Raw genomic sequence first — 22530 nt, 5'->3', positions numbered from 1 at the left:
TTCAAGTATTATTCTAATGTGCTACTTGTCATAATCTAAGGAAGAACGGTAGCATAAATAAAGGAAAGTACATGCTATCTTATGTTAGCCTGCTGGTAGAACTAGCTAGGAATTTTTATGATCAACATCAGCAAATAGCGCTCACTTGTTGGCCCAAAAAGGACAGACTAAACCATCTAGGATTCAATGGTGTGATTATTTACTTAGTTATTGGTGATTCATATGGTGGTGCTTCCGTAGTACACCATATTCCCAGCAGACTATTTTAAGACTGGGATAAATCTGTTGCCTGCATTTCTCTTGGGCATAGAGAAATCAAGTTTTTCTGGAGTGGTCAATCATGGCAGGTTAGAGTGGTATGCTGTGACAGGGCTTTGAGAATCTCTGTTTTTGGGCCAGGAGTCTGAAACCTCTGGGAACTCAACTATACTAGAGCAAGAACCTTTAGATCTTAGACTGTTCCTTTTAAAAATCAGACTTCTGATGTTCAAGATGTTTAGAGGTTGAGGAATGTGTCAGCTTTAGCAGATGTCTACAAGGTATGAGCAAGACCTGTTTATTTTAGAAACATCATGTTTTGCTGTTTCCAAATCAGCATTTCCATGTTGTTATTTCTTCTTTGTCTGCTTTAAATTGATTCCCCAAATGAAAATAATTCCTATGGACTAGAATTCTGATCTTGGGCCAGTTCCTCTGGTCAGTGGAGGAACTAGGAACTGCAACTGTTTTCAGTTCTGTACCTGTCCTGTCTTGACCAGTCTTCCTCGTAAAAGTGAAAAATTATGAATGGCTACAGGATCAGCTCAGGCTTGTTCAAAGACTTGGGAATCTTCATCTACCTTTCCTTTGACCCAGGTAGTTTCAAATCGGTAACAAACATTGGCCAGGGAGTTCTTGGTTTTAGGTTTCATGTGACTGTTCTGCTTTGGTCACTAACCATACATATAGTATTTACTTATTTAAAATTTGGAGTTTTACTGGATGGAAAAAAGCCTTGTTGAATAGGAGTAGAGAAAGTCTTTGACACATCGTTATTAAAGGCTTATTACTTAATATTGTGGTGAGGGAGATACAACAAACTGACATTTCCTCTGTGAGCTATAATTGTGAGGAAGGGTGATGACGTAAGAGAGGACTATAGCTGAAGATAAGAATAGTTTGCTTATTGCCAGTGTTGTTATTCCAGGTTGATGAAAGTAAATGCAAGAAGTTTGCTATTTCCATTAAATAAAAAAAGGGCATTTTCTGATTCATGTGCTTGGTTTTTTATGCTTTTTTCCCTCCTTTTGTAGGCTTATGAAATGAGACTAAGGAAGTCTGTCAATCCCTCTTCAGCCTTTTTATCCACCACACTGCATAGTTTGGATAAAGTCTTGCATGGTGGAGTACCCTGTGGATCCCTCACAGAGGTAACTTGTTTAATATATTTTACTGCAGTTGCATATCACACCTAGATGTGCAACACACTAGTCAAAAGTCACAGATAGATTGGACTGTCTTGTGTCAGTTCTTCACGAACTGCTCCAGCGTGGGTCCCTTCCGTGGGGTGCAGTCCTTCAGGAACTGACTGCTCCAGCATGGGTCCTCTGTGGGGTCACAAGTTCTGCTAGCAAACCTGTTTCAGTGTGGTCTCCTCACTCCATGGGTCCAGAGGTCCTGCCAGCAAACCTGCTCTAGCGTGGTGTCCTCCATGGGCTGAGAGGTGCAGCCTGCCTCACCATGGTCTTCACAATGGGCTGCAGGGGAATCTCTGCTTTGGTGTCTGGAGAATCTTCTCCCCTCCTACTTCACTGACCTTGGTGCTGTCAGAGTTGTTTCTCTTCTTTCTCACTTCTCTCTTCTGCAGCAATTGTTGTGCAGAGTTTTTTCTTCCTTCTTAAATGTGTTACCACAGAGCTGCTACCACTTGTTGCTGTTGGGCTTGGCCTTGGCCAGCAGTGGGACTGTCTTGGAGCCGGCTGGCATTGGCTCTGTCAGACATTGGGGAAGCTTCTAGCAACTTCTCACAGAAGTCACCCCTGTAGTGCCCCTGACTACCAAAACTTTGCCATGCAGTCTTACTACACTGGCTCATGGGTGGTGCCCAAGACATGGATGTCACCCCTCTATAGGTCAACCGAGATAACCCAGTTTGTTTTGCCCTCCTTTCTGTGGCTTGGCAATTTTGAGTGAAAGATGGCCAAAGTGTAAAAGTTTGCATTAAAGGATCCTGCAATTTTTTTCCTAATTAAAAAATAAGTGGATGTGATCCTTTTGGGTTACACGAGCCATGCAGTTTTGTTGTGAATATTTGTCTTTTTTCTTAATCCTAAGTGTAGCTATCATCATTCGGCTATCAGTGCAGTCTATGTTCTTGCCTGAACATCAGGCAGAAAGGCTGTGGAGCACTGACAAACTTGATCCTTGCCGATTGTCATGTTCTTGGTGTTGCTCCAGAGGGAGATCTGGGGAAAGCAGTAGCTGATGTGCTGGGACTTTTACTGGAGTTAAGCTAACCTTTGAGTTCTAAGTTTTGGGCTTTTTGTTTTAATTTTTTTTATTATTATTATTTGAAAGTGAGTTCTGCAAGCAGTTCATCTCAAAACATGGATGTCAAATATCGTTTTCTTGAGATAGTGTAAAATAATGTTCTTCAAATTGTAAATACAAATGTGTGATTTTCCAGAACTGTGTATTTTGTAATACTTCTCAGCTTGGTTGATTATCACAAATCTAAATTTTATTTTTTTCCCCCAGTGCTTCCTTAGAACATTTATCTCTTTAGAAATGAGAAAATTTAGCTGTTGCTAAACTCTGTTTTAAGAATGGTCATACTATGTATGTATCAATTACCTTTAGATAGTTGAGGGAAATGACTATTTACAAAGACACGCTTAACTTTTATCTGATTGTAAATGAAAAGCACTGTGCTAAGAAAGGTGTTGCACTTCAAGTTTTCTTCTGCAAAAAATTTTTGAATGTTAGTTTTTTTGTGTTCTAACATATTTTGGTTAAAAATAGAGACCTGCCTAATGCAGTTATCTTCGATAGACGATCTCACCACGTGACTGAGATGTTAACATCTGTACAAGGCATCTTGTGGGTAAGACAAGAAGTGCAAGTAGGACTTCCACTAGTAGCTTGGTCTTGGTGGCACCCTCATGCCAGATTGACAATACTGATGCGTAATAACTATTTAATCAGAAATATTATAGAGAGAACTAGGTAGATTCCAGAACAAGAGGTTAGGGGTGTTTTGAAAAAAAGTGTATTGCTTTTTATTTGCCTTTTAGGTACTAAATGTGGAAAACTATTAGGGCATGTATTAAGGGTTTCTCAGCAAATGTAAAGACAGAGAACAATTAACTATGCAGAAACAGTTTCTCATTTAAAGCCTGGTTCTGGGGATTTTAAAAAGCATTCTTGCAAGAGTCATGAAGTCTAAAGTAGTTTCAAAAGTTGCCAGCACTGCAAGTATTCTTTAGCATGATTACTAGATGAAATTTTAGTAGAAAGCACTATCAAGTGTCTGCTGCTGCTGCTTTGATGCTGTACTGCAGCTTGCAAACACTTTCAGGTCATGTTCTTTTTGGATTTAGTTGATTTTGGAGCTTAATGATTTTAATTTGCTTATTTGCAACTTACTGAAGCATAGCTGACCAGCAGACTGCCCTTCGGTAATTTTGTTATTAGGCAAATATTCTAAGTCTGGAAGAAGTTCTCTTCAGAAGTATGTTGTGTGCGCCTGACTGATGTGGCTAAATCATCATCTTGTTACTTTACCCAGCAGTAAGGTTGGTTCAAAACCTGGAATTTGAGTACATGAGCCACAGAGTTAAGACTTGTGGTGGTATCTTCTACAGCCAAAGCTGCTTGCTTTTTGAGTGCCAGAGGGATTTGATTTGTGTTACACTGTCTCGGACATTTTTTTCCCAAACCACTATTTAGGTTTTAAGTTGGAAATTAAATCATAGCTGAAATTTTGTGGTCAGATGTTAGAGCTTTTGGCCAACTTCTCTGAGGAAAAATTAAAGTAATGACTTTGTGAATGTTGAAGAGTTTAATCCCCTGGTAGCTGAAGGAGAATTAGCTCCTTGTGACTTCATCCAGACCCTACAGATGTGCCAGAGAAAATAATATATAGCTTACTGAAAAATAAAAGTATATTTTATTAGGCAGAGATAACTGAAAACTTGTTTTAATCTTCACATTTCTATCTGGATGGAATTGATTTTTTTCTTTATTTTTCCAGAGTAAATTTAGAGTAAAACAAACTAAGCAAACTTTTTGTAGGCATTCTATTTAAATTATAGGAATTTTTAGTGTTTTTTTTAGCTGAGATTGTATTGGTCAAAACACTTGCTGAACCAGTGGTAACTACAATAAAATGCAGTAGCTCTTCAGAATTCTTCACTGTGGGTTATTTAAAATCCCATTTTAATGCCCTTTAAAGGAATGCTGATAAAAGATGAAGTATTGTTATCTTTGAGAATAGAAATACTCCATTGTATTGCTTCCTTGTACCAGCTTGTACTGCAGAATTCTCTGTCTTTCTCTGATGTGATGCTCATAAGCTCAGACATTTTTACAACATCTCTGCTGAATTAGCTCCTGCGTCAGCCACTGAAGTAAATCTCGATTCAAGTGCATCTCCAAGGCAAGGCTGAAACTACAAATGTTTTTATGAGGTCTCCTCACAGTTGTCCAAACATTTTAATTTAACTGGATTGATGCCCTTACCTCATTCAATTCAAGTCTTCCTTTTAACTAGAAACAGCTGGTGAGATTCCTTGGCTGTCAGAGTCTAAGGAACGTGTATTGCCTGTGCAATTTTTATACGTGTTTTGGGTTCATATTAAAATCTGGCAGCTATTGTTGATACTATATTTTGTAATTTAAGTACACTGAATGGAGGACAGATAACTGCATAAATAATGATTGATTCCTGATCTGTAATTCACTAAATGCAGTGTGTGCTTTTAAACAAAAATCATCTACTGCTTCTCTTGCAGTAAATCTTCAAGCAGATTGACTAATACGGCTTGAGTTTCAGGCCTCGTTTAAAGACAAAAGTGATTAAAGGGATTTTAACCGACTGTCAACAGTAGCTAATGTGTAACTAGTTTATGCAGTCCCTCCGAGTTTCCCGGTAAATTTTCTGTGCTTCAAGTCATGCTGCTGCTTCTTAAAACAAAACCATTAAAATACTGTAGTATCCTGTGGTGAAAAGAGTGTTTGCACTTAAGCTATCGTGCATTTCGGCTCAAAAATCAGTTTGATTTTGAGTGTCTGTCTGTTGTAAGGTTTCTTTTTTAATTTAAAACAACAGTTCTGAATTTAAGCCTTTGTTTTGGCAGTACTAGGTGTTTTGTGGAGGTGTGCTTCATTTTGCAGTTTAACTTCCATGGAGAGGCTTACTTTTATCTTGCATTATTATTTAGTTCCTACTAGCATCAGAATTAACCCATCATTCTGTTTTTAGTGCCTCAAGTCACTTCAACTTTGTATTTGCTGTTTTTCTTAGTATTAAAATGTCATCATATCCCTTCCCAGAAGCAGTGACAATGTGATACTGTATTTAAAGACCCGCTGTAGTGGTCGTGAATGTATCTGAACACAGAGCCCAACATCCGTTTAGAATCTATGCAAGATTTGCAGTGGATAAAGAACAGCATACTAGCATCTCTAGTGGAAAAATCTTATTCTCGGAAACTGGGGATCTCATCAGGTGATATATTATTTTGATCTTTGCGGTTTTTCTCTTGGATCAAAATCATACTGGAACAATTTCACACAAGTTGAGTGTGTTCTTTGAATATTGCTCAACTGCAGTAGGCTTTCAGTAAGTGCAAGTGAAAGCATAAAATTGCTGAGCTGGTCTGGATCACTAAATGGTGTTCATGTTGAAATATGGTAATAGGGAGTTAACACCAATGACAGAACACATGCTGCATAGCAGAGTGTGGTCTCTGGGGCAGATAAAATCTGTCTTTTATATATATATATATATGTGGTTCATATTGAACATTCAGTCCTTATAGGATGCAAGTGATTATCCTTGTGATTTCCTGGGGAGACCAGGTTGTAACCAAGGTAATGAGGATTCCTAAGCAGTCATTTACATCTGTGAGCTCATTAGCTTTGGACTTTGTTTTCAGCTCTAAAGGCCATTGATGTCATCTGAATGTCAACTCTGAATCTTAGAATTCTGCTCTGTTCTAGAAGGTAGCACAGAGGAAAAGATGGAAGAGAGCTAGTTGTGTCTCTAGGGAAGATCTTGTAAGAGGAGGGGGAGAGTAGGGGACCTCAAGTACGAGAGGTAATAAAGGATGTCAAAGAAATAAAGTATGACCATAATGCTGTGGCTGAAAAACAAATGTTTATTCTTCAGCGGATGAGTTTACAAGGCGCAGATCCAAGAGCAACTCCCAAGTTGCTCTTTGTGGGCTGTCTTCTCTGTTGGTAGCTGGAAGAGCAGAATTTGAGGAGTTCTGGCTGGTAGGTCTTAGTTAAAGGTAGAATTAGGGTGAAATGAATGTGACATCTGTTGTTTATGTTATTAATCCTTTTTTCTTCCAGATAACTAGCCCACCAGGTTGTGGCAAAACTCAATTTTGCATTATGGTGAGTGTTCTGGCTACACTGCCTGTAAGCATGGGAGGACTAGACGGGGCTGTTATTTACATTGATACAGAGTCTGCATTCAGTGCTGAAAGGTAAAATGCAAATTTCTAAAATACACATTTGCAACTTCTTTAGCACCTTTTATCTTGGAGCTTTCACTTATTTTCTGAGCAATAATTAAGTACTTATGAAGTAAATACCTATTGTTAGCAAACATTCATCTAATACGTGCAGTTATTCCAAAGATGATTAATTTCATGAACGGCTTGCTCACCTTCCTAATTTGTATGATGTTGCAGATTTCAGTTGTGGTATGACGAGGTGGGTGGTGTGCTCTGTAATTTGTAAATGATCTTAACACTCCTGTACCTAAAATCTTTCTTTGCAGTTTAGTTTGTGGAGCTAGCAAGAGGGTTTTGAGGATGCAAAGGCTTGGCATATTAAGTGCAAAAGAAATGGTGGTTCTTCTGTGAACAGTAGGACTGACATGGCCAGTTTGCCTTTAGATTTCTATCCTGTTTCTGCTGAGTGGGGCCCCCTGCGGTTCTGATTTCCTTCTGCAGTAACTTCACATCTCTCTTATGTATGCAGTACTATATTCCCTTGCCTCTGTAACATCTCTGGTTCTTCTAGTATCTCCTGCTTTGCCCATGTGACCAAAACTGCCCAGCTGTGCACTTACGGTATCTTCTAACTGCTGAATGGAGAGGAGATGCTATATGCTGTATTGGCTTGAGAGTTACTGTTGTGTGCTGTTGGTTACCACTCTTCCCATGTTAACTGCCTGATAAACTGTTGAAATAATTCTGCAGTATTTCATTAAATGTAGCTCTGATTTACGTTACTTTAGCTACAAACTTTTCTAAACCTTGAGCATTTGATGTTTTTGAGGTGTCTATTCCTTTATCACTGGTGGTTTTTTTTTTTAATTATTGAGTTCAAAAGTTATTAAGGGTCTGTGGGAGGACAAGTAGTACAGTAGTCTCATCCTTGCTTGTGTGGAAAAATGGGCAGAAAGAGTTTAATTGAAATAATATATAGATTTCAGATGACTTAGTAGTTATACCCATAGCCTGAATCTGGAGTATCAAAGCAAATGTATTTGCATTGCTTTATCATTTAAAGTTATCATGGATGAGAAGGTAGAGGTTCTAACCCTGTTTTTGTCAAGTTAATTTCACACAAGTTTGAATTACTTTAAATTGGAAGTGTAATACATCAAAGAAAAAAGCTTCAAGCAACGGCTCTGTAAAATATGGTGTTCCCTTCTCACATACTTCATTTTAATTTCAGGTCCCTGAAATGTCGGTAGGCCCTACCCTGTTTTACTAATGGGTAATAAGACTTGTTGCTTAGGAGCAGTTGCTAAAGGAAAATAGGTGAACATGCAAATGAAACTGCTGAAAATAGAGTAGGATGTAGGAAGGAAACGTGGTGAAAATATGTATCGTTACTAAGGATGAAAACCTTTATATATTAAATAATATTTAATATTGCTCAGTTGGAAATGATGGCTAAACACAATTTCAGGAGACAAGCTTTATCTTACGCTTTCTGTGTTGCAACCTCTATGGACCAGCACAAGCAGAGTGAGGGGAGTGCTGCTCCCCTTTTACTTGGAACATGTTAGACAACATCTAGATCCTGTGTCCAGTTTTGGGCTGTTGGTATGCAACAAACGTGACAGACTACAGGAAGCTTCAGCAGGGTACTGCCAAGATGGCTGGGGGCTGGAGCACTTGCTCTTTGTGGGGAGACTGAGGGCTTGAACCTGCATAGCGCTCTGTGCAATTTGGGTTTTAATGAAAGGGGCCTAAGTAAAAAACATCAAGGTAACCAGTAAGTTGTGCCCACAGGTATCATCCACTAGATGCCGCTCTTCTCAAGCTATAGACGGTGGGATAGGCCTGCTTATAATACAAACAGTTACGTATTTTCTGTTCTTAAAAAAATAAAATCCTCATTGTAGAAAAAAATGTAAGTGTTCAGATTGTAACTGTGAGTTTCTAAGTTAAATTCCTGGGTCATCTATTTAAGGACCTAGATAAAGTTGCCTTGTATTCAGAGGGATGGAAGTTCTTCCCACTGATTTCCAAAGAGTTTGCAGGCAGGCAGCATTTCTAAAACTTATGCCATTATACCATTTAGTGTCCTCAACGATTTTATGTATAAAATCTCGTGTAACTGAAAATGGTGGCCTCTTATCAGTAAACTGTTTAGTTTTACATCTGTGTGAGAGGTTTTTTGCAAAGCGTAGTTTCTGGATATAAAAGTATTTAGACAACAAATAATAAATAGCCAACTTCCTTTGACTTCTTTTGGTGTTATCACCAGTTATCTGATATAGTTCCTTAGTCTATTCTGATAATAAACAGTCGTATGCTTAACAACTGTAATTCGAGGTTTTGAAGGGTCATGAATTTGCTAAATAAGGTAATGGAGAACATTTAATCATAGAATCCCACATTCAGTTCTATCGCTGAAGTAGCCAGTTAAACTGCTTAGTCATTTCATTATATTAAGTCATGCCAACTGTATCTGTGATATCTGACTGGATGGATGTTCAATTGTAGCAGCTTGGCAGCTGGAGCCTCAGTCATTTTGTGACACAGTGCTGTTTTTTCTTTTTTCTTTTTTTTTTTCTGTGTTCTAGGAAGTATGATGTTTTCTTAATATTTTATAAACCCTTTTTACAAAGAGGTAACTGGCACAACGGAAATTGTTTCAGTGAAAAAGCCTCCCATCCAAATGACCTTGTTCTTGCTTTAAGGAGAAATTATTTGTGAAAAGATTTTCACTTTAGCAGGCATACTTTCCATGCATGAACTGCTTGTACTTGTGTAAGTACTTGCAGTTGAACTAGGCTCTGTTCTTTGCAGTCCTGCTTCCACATTGGTTGGATCTTGTAATGGATCTTCTGTTTATCAGCTTGTTAAATTTCTGTGGTGACACAAGGTCCACTTTATGATTTCACTGCAAGATAAAGGCGGAAGTAAAGATGGTTTGAGTTGGAGAGTACATTTGTTTTAATGAAAACTATATTTAGATATAACTAAAATAGGAGAATGTTTGGCCATTCAGTGGAACCTGTTGTGCAAAACTTGAAGAACTTTGCATTGAGTAACTATAAACTTGCAGTTTCTTTCTACAGGAGATAGGTGGTTTCTTTGCATACAGTACAGGCACATTATGTCTTTACCTAGTGTACTGCTGACTCTAGCATCACTGGGAAGAGAATGTAACTGTTCTGACTTTCCAGTATTTCAGTCTAACTGCTAAAGTATGTTTACCCTTTGAAGAAGATTTCCAGTATAACTTGGTATCTGCTTATCGTTCAGAGTTTTGTTTGTGAATACTTGAGGCCTTATTATCCCACATTATTCCATTTGCAGTGTCATGCTTTCTGTTGTGTGTTTTTTTTTTTTTATAGGTTGATTGAGATAGCAGGAAACAGATTCCCTACTTACTTTGACTCAGATGAAAAGCTGTTCTGCATGACACGTAGCATTCACCTGTATCGAGAGCTGACCTGTGGCAGTGTACTGAAGAGGTATTCTTTTCCAGAGTTTAAAAAAAACCCCAAACATAAAGACCGTTTTGAGTGGATTGTCTATAATGATATTTGTTTTATATCAAAGATTTATGAAGAGTAATCAATTTATTTAAGGGCTTTTCATGTTGATAACAGCATGATCTCCAACAAAGTAAAATCGCTACAGGAAAACTGACATGCCTTTTCTCCTTTCATAGCATGTGACTAATTCAGTTGATGTTTTCTAATGTCGAATAGCCAATTTCTATATGACCTGATCCCTGTAAGCCTTTAAAGGGGAGTGTTCAGATGATAGGTCTTCTCTTGGGTTGTAGAGAGACTCTAGTATGAGAATTATGTTTTCCATGAAATAGGAGTTTGCTCCTTCAAAGCACAGTTTACTTCCAGGAAGACTGGGACCCCTCCAGCAGTGGAAGGGAGGAATCATTTAACATTCATCAGCCTGAATGCTGTTGTTGGTAGTATTGTATTGTCACATTGTTACCTTATGTTAATTTGTGAACACATTTTACAATGAAAATGAGTTGTTATATTTTGGCATCATGTTGTGCATTTTAGGTTAGTGGGAGAGTTATTCTAAGAATAGTTTGTTCTTCTACTGCAGCTTTATCAGAGAACAGCTACTAACATGTTATCAACAGATTAGGTTTGGTGTACTGTCTTTGGAGGTATACGGAAATAGATTTGAGGTTCTGCATATATAGACACCAAAGGTTCTGGTGTTGGCAATAGGATGCTGCTACTGTGAGCAAAAAGGCACTGTTTCAGTGTCCACTTAACTTGCTGTCAGCCATTCAGGGTTGTCCAGCACAGCTTTGCTAACTAGTGGTTCTTCTAAACCTGTCTTTGGGAGAGGTCCTGCCTTCGGTTGTGTGGCCCACTGCAGCCTCAGTTTACTGTCAAAATCTCTTCAATACATGCAGATGTTGGTGTAGGTGGTATGTGAGGTGGAAAAAGAGGGGCTGACTTTCAGCTTATTAAAGTAAATCTTTTATTTAAACAATTTCAGGGTTATAAAATGGTTCTATTGTGTAAATAATGTTATCAGTGACTGGTTTTTTTGTGTTTTTTTACTTTTTTTCTTTTTTAGGATTATGTCTTTGGAAGAAGAAATTATTTCAAAGAAAGTTAAACTCATAGTAATTGACTCTGTTGCTTCAGTTGTCAGAAAGGAGTTTGACACAAGACTTCAAGGCAACCTGGCAGAGAGAAGTAACTTTTTGGCTAGAGGAGCATCAGTGTTGAAGTATTTGGCAGAGGAATTCTCAATACCAGTAAGCTCTTCCTCCTTACTTAAGTTTTTGCCTCACAGTATCAAGTAATAAAATCTGAGAGGAATGAAAATGATGGGAAGATGAAAACTGGAAAAGGCTTCTAGCAGGAATCTTCAAGCAGGTACCAGGTGGAAAATCTTTGGGGAATGGGGGAACAGTAACTGTTCCGTGTTGCGTTTTTGTGGTTTTGTTTAGCTTTTTGTTGATTGGTTTGTTTGTTTGTTTCTTAATTTTAGGTAGGACTTAAAATAATGGTTTACAAAGTTCTTCAGCTGTATTTCAGTGCTTTGTTTTCTGGTTTTTTTTCTGAAATCTTGTATTTTATTTTGCTACCATTAGGCTTACACTGATGTTTCCCTCCTAATGCAATATTTACTATTAGCTAGTGTGTGTACTCTGACTAGGTGAAGATCTTTTTCTGTCTGTATCCCTTCTATTTAAGTTTATAGAATCTCAAAAGGCCTTATGCTCTGGAACCCTGTAAATTCCTTTTGTGACTTATAATGTAGGTGAATTAATGCAGAAAGGAAGGTAACAGCTCAGCAAATCCTTGTCTGTGGACTTGTCCATAAAATATAAAGGAAGACATGGACATTTAGTGCAGGGACTGGGTGGAACTAATAGTGCTTTAGAAGGGGGTGTGTGTGGTATGTGGGTGTGTGTGGGTGTGCGTGCATGTGGGGGTGTGTGTGTGTGTTCCTTCATATACAATCCACGGAGGATCACATCTACTCAAAAGATATCATTTAGACTCAACTCCAGGAAGTATTTCCTAGTATGGGTAACCTACTCATCACTCCAGTGTAAGAGACAAACTGGCAAGAACTTGAGTAAAACTCATGAGGTATTTTCCCTCAGATGCTCCTGAGATCACAACATACTGGAAATATACATGTCAGAGGTGGGAACTCACTGACTTAAGAGGAATGGATTTCCTTCTGACGTGTAATTTCTAAAGACTTGTGATGGAGAAGATTAAACCCTCTGTAAGTGTCTTTAAAGTTCAGGTACAAAATATAACGTCCTAGTTAGTGCACCCAATAATATTTACAGTGCTTTAAAAAGCCAGGAAAGAATTTGTGTAAGTATGTACATTCACATATTTTGGTAAAATATTATGCAGCCCTTTGAAAAATGGGAGAAGTTTTATGGAAAGATACTATTCCTCTCTATTTTCTTCTTTAGACACTCCTGGCTCCCTGCTCCACCTTAATTAAAATGGTGAAGCTGAGTTGGATTGGAGCCTTAGGCAGTTCGGGCTACTGCCCAGCATAAGGACAACAGTATTGATATTCACAAAAGTCTTAGAGTTAAGATAGTATGGAGTAACCTAAGATTCTGATCCTAATTCATTTTATGTAGTGAGAAAATAAAGCCTGAATATTTAAAGGTTCCCATTGTGCTAAAGCTAACATGTTTGCTTTGAGGCCTTTGCGATATATGGTGTGCTGGTCTTTCCCTGTTTCTCACTGTGAACACTTTGGTAAGGAGTTCTGGGATTTTGGGCAGGAACTTATGCTCTGGTCACAGCTCTGTCTTTTTGAATTGGTCCATGAGATACCTTAACTTTTTATGTTGAATCTATAAAGACCTGTGAAATTACATGTAAATACACAGATAGAAAGCTTGTATATTTGTAAAGCATCTATTGTTCAGATTTATCAATTTATTCAATGGAAATTAACTATTTCCATTTACCATCCTGTTTAACACACATTGCTTTGTTGGTTCTGGAGTATTTTAAAGTTTTGTTAAATTTTATGTTAAATATTACAAAACAAACTGTAGTAATATCTATTAGTTAAGAATTCTAGATGGGCCTTGGGTAGAGATTTGGGTTCTTGCAAACATGGTTCTCTAGGCAAGGCTGTGTATGAGTAACATGCAAAATACAACATCAGAGTGTGTTGTGCATCTGCAGGTGTTGGTGCATACTGGAGATGAAGTCTGCTGTTGCGTGCATTGCATTGACCTCTGCTACCGGAGGTTACAGAGCACCCAAGGTTCTCATTGTAACTAACTGTGGTGGAATTATCTCAGATGTTTTTACTTACCTAGAAAATCATATAATCCTTTAAGTTGGAACAGACCTTTAAGATCATCAAGTCCAACCATTAAGCTAGCACTGCCAAGCTAGCACTAAACCATGTCCCAAAGCATGACATCTACACATCTTTTAAATACCTACAGGGACGGCGACTCAAACCGCTTCCCCGGGCAGCCTTGTTCCTATGCTTTACAACCATTTCAGTGAAGAAATTTTTCCTAATATCCAATCTAAACCTAATTCATACATATAAATTTGGGGCTAAAAGAACATCAGTAAGGTTGCAAAGTGATTTAGACCATTAATAAATGGGACACATGAAAAAACGTGTAACATTTCATGGCAGAATCAGTGCAACTGAATACTGAATTGGGCAGCAAGTAGAGGGACTCAGTCTGAGACTCTGAAAAAGATTTGGAGTTGATGACTGATAAGAGTTGAACTTGAAGTCAATCCTTTTGGCTGTAGTTAAAATGTCTGGTGAAAAACTTTTGAGTAGTTGAGCAACAGAAATTGAAAAAAGGAGGTTGTGTGTTACCTATTTAGGAGTAACTGTTACTGGAGCAGTACTTCTGTTGTTAATAGTCCTGGAAGGATGGTGAAAAACTAGCTTCCAGAGAATAACCTTGGAAGTGACTGGTAGAAGGGGAGAGCAGTCTTAGTAATTAAGATATAAGGTGCTTACTTTGTTCAGCTTAGCTAAGGAAGTGTGAAGAGTTTCTTCATTAGTCAAAATCTACCTACTTGAGGAAGAGGTATTTGGTAAAAGCAACCTTCTTGTCGGCTGACAAAGATATATCACAGTTCTGTGGTTGGAAGCTGAATTAAGCAAGTTCAGACTTCAAGTAAGGAGTGTGTTGTTACTGGACTAAGTAATCATTGGAATGTATTACCAAACATAAATAGCTTCTTGTCACTGAGTATTTTTAAATGGGCTCCACCCCCCCGCCACCCCCCCCCCCTTTCCTAAAAAGGAAGTGGGTTCAAATAGGATTAAATTTGGGGAAACCCTGTGCTACCATGTTATGCTGGAGTTCAAATGAGTTTAACACAGTTCTTTATGTTGGTATTACAAACTCTCTAGGGTTTTTTTGCATGGTCATGGGGTCAGGATATTGAGTTTGATGTATGAAAGTAACTAACATTCATAGCTTTTACCAAACTCAAGGGGAGCTGTTTCAAACGCAAGTAGCTTTATATAGTATGAAGTATTCGGGGGAAAAAAGCTGACTTTAACTCCCTCAAAACTGATGATCATTGTTCAGTAACCTCTCGGCACCTCTATTGTCAGTTTATAAAATGGGAATAACAGAGCTGCTAGTGTGAGAATGCTGTGAGGATAGGGTCATTATGGTTGGAAAAACACTTGTACTGTCCCTGAACAATGTGTAGCTGCTTGTTGGAAAGTAACACTTGCCATCCTCAGTGTTAAAATTAAATAATGTGTAGTAAATGAAACCTTAATCCATCTTTTGAGATGAGAAAAAATATTAAACATTATCCATTGAATGGCACCATCTTAGCCACTGAATGAAGTAAGTGAAAGTGTGTGATTGTAAATTTTTGCTTGACTTGGTGTTTTTTAATTTATTTATTTTGTTTGTTTGTAAAGTATAGAGAGACACAAAGGTTGGGTTTTTTTCCCCTTATGTATGGAAGTTAGTAAAACATAAGCTGTTTCTCAAAGTGAAAAATGTTGCCTCATTTCCTTTTTTGATCCCTTCTTCCACCTAAGTTAGCAGTAAGCCTGGTTCCATCCTAGATTCATTAAATGATGCCAACACAAGAGTGGCACAAGGTTTGGATCACTTCTGGTCTTCTGGCAGGTCACCTGGTAGACATACTGATGACTGAATAGTCACTGAAGCTTTTTCCTTCGTGGGGCACTATGTAGCTGTGTCCTTTTTTTTCCTTCCCTGCACACAGCTATGACCAAAACCTACTTTTTTCTGCCAGGTTTGGATGAAACTAGCCAGTCAGCTCGAAAGTGACTGCTAAAAACTGACGACAGTTTGCCTATAAATCAAACAAAAAAACCTTTCTTTTTGAAATCCAGTGAATATGTAAAGCTGTTTACATAAAATTTAGATTAAGTTTGGTTTAGAGCATGTTGTATTTGAGAGCATTTGTGTCTCAATGGTTTCTGTTACAACATGTGTTGATGCTGTCTACCAGATTACATATTTGAGTAGCAGTAATCAGTCTTCTGTTTCCTGTCTAGCTTCCTGACTTCCTTAGTCTTCTTAAAAAAAATAGAAAAGAAACTACACTTTGGATTTTTTCTTCTTTTCTTCCATATTCATAGGAAACTTTTTAGTAAGGAGTGTTCAGTACAAGTAATTTAGTGTTGTTGCTGGTTGAGAGGGAAATGATGACTCCGTTTCAGTGAAGAGCTAAAACTAAAACCCAGTATGACTGGAATTGTTCTTGAGATTTAACTGCTTAGCTTACAAAAACTGTTTTTTACAGAAGCCTGGTCTTCTAGTTGTAAGTGCTTGAGAAAATGTGTGAAGCTGGTGCAATGTCTCTATGGAAAAGCAGTTTAAAAGTGGTAGTTGCAAAACCAAACCACTTTAAGCCTTCTTTCAAATGTTAAACTGAAGATGAAACTTGCTTTGGAAATCCCTAAGGCTAATCAAATTACAACACTGGCTGTTCTTTATACTTTTGTCTGGGTTGTGCTCTTAGATCTGTAAAGTGAACCTTGGTTGTTTATGATTGGCATGTTGGTTGTCATTACTACCAGCAAATGTATAATAGTATCTGTCTTTTTTTTTTTTTTTTTTTTTTTTTTTAAATTGCACTTTCTGAGAGTATGAAATAGCTCAGGAGCAGAGACTTTCATCTCTCACTTGTGATTTACAATGCAAATGAAATACATATCTCTGTAATTATTTTGCAGTGATTTTGTTTGCTATGCTAAATAAGTTATCACTAGTCAAAAAGCCCATAATTTCCACAGGTAATATTTTTTCCCCTTTGGATACTACATGCTCAGTTTAAAAACTAAAAATTCACTTTATCAATACTGATAATAGGACAGCAATTAAAACTATCATAGTCAATTTTCTTTATGCAATCAGTTCTCACATTTTTTTCAGTGCTTTATACTTACTTATGCATTCTGCTCTGTAGGCTTTATACCCAAAATTTTCTTTTACTTTGGAAAGCCAGATGTTTAGCTAAATATAATTTGGTTTTATGTTGTATCACTTTGTTTTTTTCTTCTCAAAATTAATTTATATGTGCAAATTAATTGACATCTGCTGTGCCTTTTCTGTTGTCATTGGTTAAGTGTATTTAATTGTATCATGTCAGTTTTGTGCAGTAAAGTGTCTCAAGACTGAAGTGCTTCTGTTGACAAAGAGAATATTCAAACTGTTAATTTTGTCTTTCTTTATAAGCTAATATTTCCATTTGGCCTCATCCTTCCTTCTGTTTTATTCTGTTGGTTGTCAGCCCCTTTGCTGTTGCTGTTCTGATACTTGAAAATAATAGTTTATGGAGAGCTAAGCAAATTCCTAAATGGAAGATTTATGAAGAAAACGTATTTAAATGCCAGTTTCCTTTGAATTGGTAATAAATATGTAGAAAGGTTGGAAAAAATGAATAGCTGATTTGTTGTTACAGTATATAAGACACTGCATGCTGACTTTTCTAAAACTATGGAGATACATTAAACTTCTAGGTCAGTTTGTATCTGGACTGTAAACTGCTGAGATGCAAATTTTGTTTTTATACTTTGCTATTAAAAAGTATTTTTAATACCAGTGTTACAGAAACGGTAATGTAATTATCTTTGTGAGTTGTTTAAACCTAGAATAAGAAAAATTCCCTACTTCCAAAGCTTAGAGAACTGGTTTCATTTTGAAGTTTTCTGAAAAGAGAAATATATGTTATGCCACATCGGAACATGTGTTTCTTTAATAAGGAGCTAACCTTATCAGGAGAAAACGTTTTGGAACTGAGTTACCAGAATTTTACTAGCCAGATTTAGGCCAGATGTTGTTCAAACCGTTTCTAGTGGCAAGAATTCAGTGAAAAGTATGGGTCCTTTTCTGTTGAGCTGCTGATATTTATGTAAAGTGTCTTGTCGCTCAAGTTTCAAACATATTTTGCGTTTGTGTATGTATGTAAACTTGAATACCCTTCCAAACTGCTAATAGAAGGTTCTTTATGTTTCTGCATAATCACACTGAACTCCTGGCCATCTGCTTGCTGCAAAAGGTTGAGGTCTACCTAAGAATGTGATTCTCCTTTCAGTCTGGGGCTGCTACTTGTTTTGTCCTCCCTCTCCCCTTTTAACTTCCAGATGAGTGGCTTTGGTACTTTTTTTTGATGTAGTTGGTATATTTCTCTAGGGAGCAGCATGAAAGTTAAAATAATTTGTGACTTTGCTTAGAAGACACAGAATAGTGCTTTTGAACCTGCAGAATTTTATTAAGATCATTCATCAGCTTCTTAAAGAAACTGAGTTGTCCTGCTATGAACTCAATAGGATGAAAAGATACTAGTGTCTTAACACTAATCATATTGTGACTGTTATCCACAAAAGCATAAATATTTAGAATAGTGTAGATATTGTAGAATTTGCTGACTTTTATTATTCTGTCTGGATTAGAGAAACACTGAATAGCCCTAACTTTATTTTGAGCTGCGGAAAACAGTAGTTAATTTGTTTCCTAAATCAGGAAAATTACTTCCAAAGCTAACTTTTGTTTCATTCCCCCTGCGCCAACATTCAAGTTGGTGTTCATGTTCTCACTAAATGGTGAACTGAGCAGCATTAGAAAATTATGTTCGTGCTAGCGATATTGAAACTTTGGTTTCAAATGTACTCTTGGTTGTGAAGAGGAATACCTAACCTTGTTCAGTGTGCTTGATCATTTTATGTAACAAATAGTTTGTGAAACAAACAAAATATTTTATGTTAAGATTTCCTCTCATGTGATACTTAGCAGTATTTTTAGTGCCCAGAACTGAGTTTATAACTTTGGAGTTTTTTAATTAAATATTCTAGTGTTACCCTTTCTTTTCTTACAAAAACTTGCTTAAAAAACAAGTGTCAGAATTTCACATGTATGTGAACACTGGTGTTTTTAAAGTGTGGTTCGGAATGGTTGTTGATTTGTGTTATTGTTCAATTAGGAAACTAAAATGATTAAAGGGGACTTAAAGACCAGAGTTTTCTTTGCTAAAACTCCATAAACCCAGTTTTTGTTTGCAGATTGTTTGTTTCAATTATCCCCTTGCTCTGCAGAACTAAGCAAAAAATAGGGAGTTAATTCAACTGCTAGGTGTCATTACAGTGGCAAAGTTAGTTGGTTTTGTCTTCTCGTGTGGCTGTTAAATTACTCTTGGAAGGCACAACTTTGGTTTAGTTTAAAATGACTGGTTAAAATGTAATTATAACTATCTTCAGTACTGCTGCCATCTGTGTACTTTTTTTATACGCATCTGGAGAATATATGTTTCTGCAGTTTATGGCCCAACACAGTGTTCCTTTTGGACTGTCTATGCTCATAAAATGTTTAATACTGCTGAGGAAAAGGAATGAGAAATAGTAGAGCAATGTTTCCTGTTTTCATGTGGTGGTGAAATATAGAAAAGGAGGTAGTTTAGAGTTATATGATGCTGGAATTCGGTTTTCTTTTTAAGTATTCCCTACATTGCTTTTTCCATTTTACAGTGAGTGACTTTGCCAAAAGCTATCATTTTGCACAATTGCACATATAAAATTCTGTAGAAGGAAGGCACCAGTATTAACATATAGGAGAGGGAGTTGAAAGGACTGAGATTTTAACAGATTTCGTTTTGATCTGCTTTATGATCATGGACAATGCTTGCTATAATGGAGGACACACACGTTCCCTGCTACCTGCCTTGGCTTGAATTACTGAAAGACTTTATCGAAAATAAATTAGCAATTTCTTGCATCTTCTAACCCTCATTCTCAGTAAACTTCTCTGGGTTCCCTTCAGCTGATTTACATGATCTTGAAAGTGAGGTGCCCAAAACTGGATGGTATTCCAGATGAATCTCTACCAATGTTTAGGTATGGAGGTTTTGTTCTCATGCCTTGCAGAACATACTCTTGTTTATGCATCACAGTACACTGTTTGCATTCTTTGCAACAGCCTGATGTTGTTTACTTACCATTTATTAAAAACCTTGGATCTGTATCTGCTGACTTTGTTACTTAAATAGTTGCTCCTCTTTTAATGTGTTCTTTTTCCTGACTTGTCAAGATGGTTTTGGATTCTAATCTTATATTCTAGTGTACTTGCAGTCTCCTCCCTGCTTTCAGTTTTTTGCAAGGAAAATGATCATTCCTTCTATTACACGTTCTTTTAACTACTGGATAAAACCAGGCTTCAAGCACACTATAGCGTTTTGTTCAATAAGAGACCTTTAAACACTGCTAATTGCTATATGTCATTTTCCAATAAACTTTGCATCTACCCTGTAATAGATTCATCTAGGCTGTATTTCTCTAGTTTAAGTAACGTACATATATATAAAGCCAGACAGTGTTTGTTTTTTTTCCTGCCCTGTCATGTTGTTACTCTGTATGTGCTATAGAAAACAACAGTAATTTTACGGAAGGACTTTTATGACTTTTAGGGTTTGGCAAGATTACTGTTTTGATTGTGTGAAAAATTGCCTGAACCTTGAGGCCAATAATCTATTTGTGACTCTGCAGCGAAATACTTATGTTTTGAGTATTCTATTCTTTTTGCATGTTTTCTTGTGCTTCCTTCTTGTCTTTCAATTTTATTTGAACTGTAGATTCTCTAGGAATATGCCTGCACTGCATAATGTGTAACTGAAAGTGATTGCAGTCTTTAGACAGGATAGCAATATGAAGAATAGTTGACCAGATTAAAAGTTGTTGGAAAAAATCTTACATGTATAAGTTCAGTATAGACCAATTAGTGGTTTGATTTCCAGATTTTCTAGAGATTGTTTGCTTGATGGTTACTTAGTCCTGGGGCTTCTGGGAGTAAAGAGGACCTGCTCTGCAATTGTTACTCTTAAATAACATTGTACCAGTCCCCCTGAGGTGTAAAGGGATGGGAATAAGAGGAAATTAAGATTGGGCAATGCATAATGTCTGCTACAATACAAATGTGCCCAGAGATCAAAAGTAAAATCTTATTTGCTTGGAAACTGGTAGTAGTAGAGATGATTGTATCACTTTGCTCTTTGTGTCTACCTGACTGCTTTGTGAGAATATTGTATTTGTGTGGAGCCAGGTGTGCTGCTGGGGCTGTTTTTTCATGAAGTATGATCTGGAAGCTGCATGATGCACTCTGCTTGCTGCTGTTAACTGGAGAACCTGCCTTTTTCAGTCTGCAAAATTTCCTCTCCTTCCACACATGGTTGGGTGTCTCTAGACCAAACTGCTGTAGCTAGATGGTTGATGGTCCTGTGCTCCCTTGAAAATAGGAGTATCTAGGTTAACAGGACAGGCTCTTCAGTCTGCACCTTTTCTTCTACTGTTGAGGCTCTTGTGCGTTAGAAGAGTTTTTGGTTTTGCTCTGTTTTTCCTCCTCTATTCTGCTTGGAATCTATGAGCTATAACATAAGGTCTTCTGAGCAACTTCATTCTGATTTTTCTACAAGAAGATTCCATCATCTTTATTGAGAATGTTTGGTATCATTGTTCATTGAGTTTGCAGCTGTCTTTGTCGATTTATTCACCCCAACTTTCTATTTAAAGAAGGAAACCCACCATTTTAACAGCAAGCATTTTAATTCATTTGGCAGAAGTTCAGTATAATCAGACGGAGGGAGACTCATTACAAATACAGATTCCAATGAGAATCTACATTATTTCAGTAACCTCATCAAAACTGTCATGTTGCCTCTTGCTAAAATGTGTAACTATATCATTTGAGAATATAGTACTTGTGTTGCAATATTCTAGGTAAACAAAGTTAGATTTAGAGTTTTTATTAAATAAGACTGAGTAGTCATTGCAGAATTTTAACCAGACAGGAGCAAATGAGAAGTTGTTTTTTGTTGGTGAGACTACATCCGAATTTCAGTAAGACAGTATCTCTCTCTCCTCCCCCCAGTACTCTATTAACATTTTTGATACTCTGATTTGGATGAGTTGCGTTGCCCGCCCCACAATACAAATAATTTCTTTGTCTTAGATGCCAGTATTTTGCATAGTTTACTTCTTTATTTATCATATCTCATACTTTTGACCTGGGGCAGAGTGTGTTTGAGGTCTTGACTGGCAGACTGTGGTATTACATTTTTCATGATGTGCTGGTTAGTAAAAATCACCTCTAATACACAAACTAAACTTTTTTTTTTTCATGCAACCAAACCCCATAGTTATTGTAGAGCAAAATTTCTTTAAAAGTGCTTACTGCTTAGATGCTTTTTCTAACTTCGGTAAGGTCCCTGCTAGGGAAAAGGGAGGCTTGCTTAGGGCTGCAGGCACATACCAGTGCTCTGGGTATGTTACTTTTTGAGAATGTTAGTTTAAGCAAACTGGATTCAGATGTTGGCAGTCTTTGAAATACTGTATAATTTTCTAGCTAGATAGTGAGGAGCTTGTTTGCAAGAGGAGTTGACTGCTAAAACATTTGAGGTTTGCTTGTGTCAAAATTGTTTGTAGGGAAAATTCTTCACCCCAAAAATCTTCTGAATATGCAGTCATAGGATTTCCTGAGGGGTATATACAACCAGCCTCCGAAGTCTGGCATGTGTTGGGCTTGTTAACCTTTGCCTGGTTGCATGGAAGAATTCAGTGTCATGGCCCTTCCTGCAATTCTAATGGAAACAGTTGCGCCTGGGTGGCGAGTACAAAGTTTCAGAGGTAGCCTGGGTACAGAATGCATGCACAGAACGAGTATACTGTGTATTAGAACAGATACACTCTCTCTACTCTGCTTCTGCAATGCCCCTAAAATGGGGCTACTAGAAACAAACAGATGCTGTTGAAACCATTTGTGAAGCCTGCTCCTGCTGGTTGTATTTTCAAGGAGCAGATTGGCAATAAGTAAAGGAGATTGTTACTGGCTAGAGACATTGTT

The 22530-nt window shown here is 37.4% G+C and overlaps 1 protein-coding gene across 10 annotated transcripts in view; it reads left to right on the top strand.

Annotated features, from left to right (window-relative positions):
* The window catches only part of RAD51B (RAD51 paralog B), a 428481-nt gene that overhangs the window by 5509 nt on the left and 400442 nt on the right, over positions 1 to 22530 (top strand). For all 10 annotated transcript variants that reach the window (XR_008733375.1, XR_008733374.1, XR_008733376.1 and 7 more), the window contains 4 exons: positions 1293 to 1409; positions 6559 to 6695; positions 10034 to 10153; positions 11247 to 11430. Coding sequence is in view for 6 of the 10 variants with exons in the window: in XM_055717384.1 (XP_055573359.1) it covers positions 1293 to 1409; positions 6559 to 6695; positions 10034 to 10153; positions 11247 to 11430 (558 nt within the window). In the remaining 4 variants the exon portion in view is untranslated. The remainder of the gene's footprint in view (positions 1 to 1292; positions 1410 to 6558; positions 6696 to 10033; positions 10154 to 11246; positions 11431 to 22530) is intronic.

The sequence above is a fragment of the Falco cherrug genome, chromosome 7 (genome assembly GCF_023634085.1).
Source record: "Falco cherrug isolate bFalChe1 chromosome 7, bFalChe1.pri, whole genome shotgun sequence".
In the NCBI taxonomy this organism is placed as follows: domain Eukaryota; kingdom Metazoa; phylum Chordata; class Aves; order Falconiformes; family Falconidae; genus Falco; species Falco cherrug.
The sequence above is the reverse complement of the archived record's forward strand: the minus strand, read 5'-3'. Positions and strand labels throughout refer to the sequence as shown.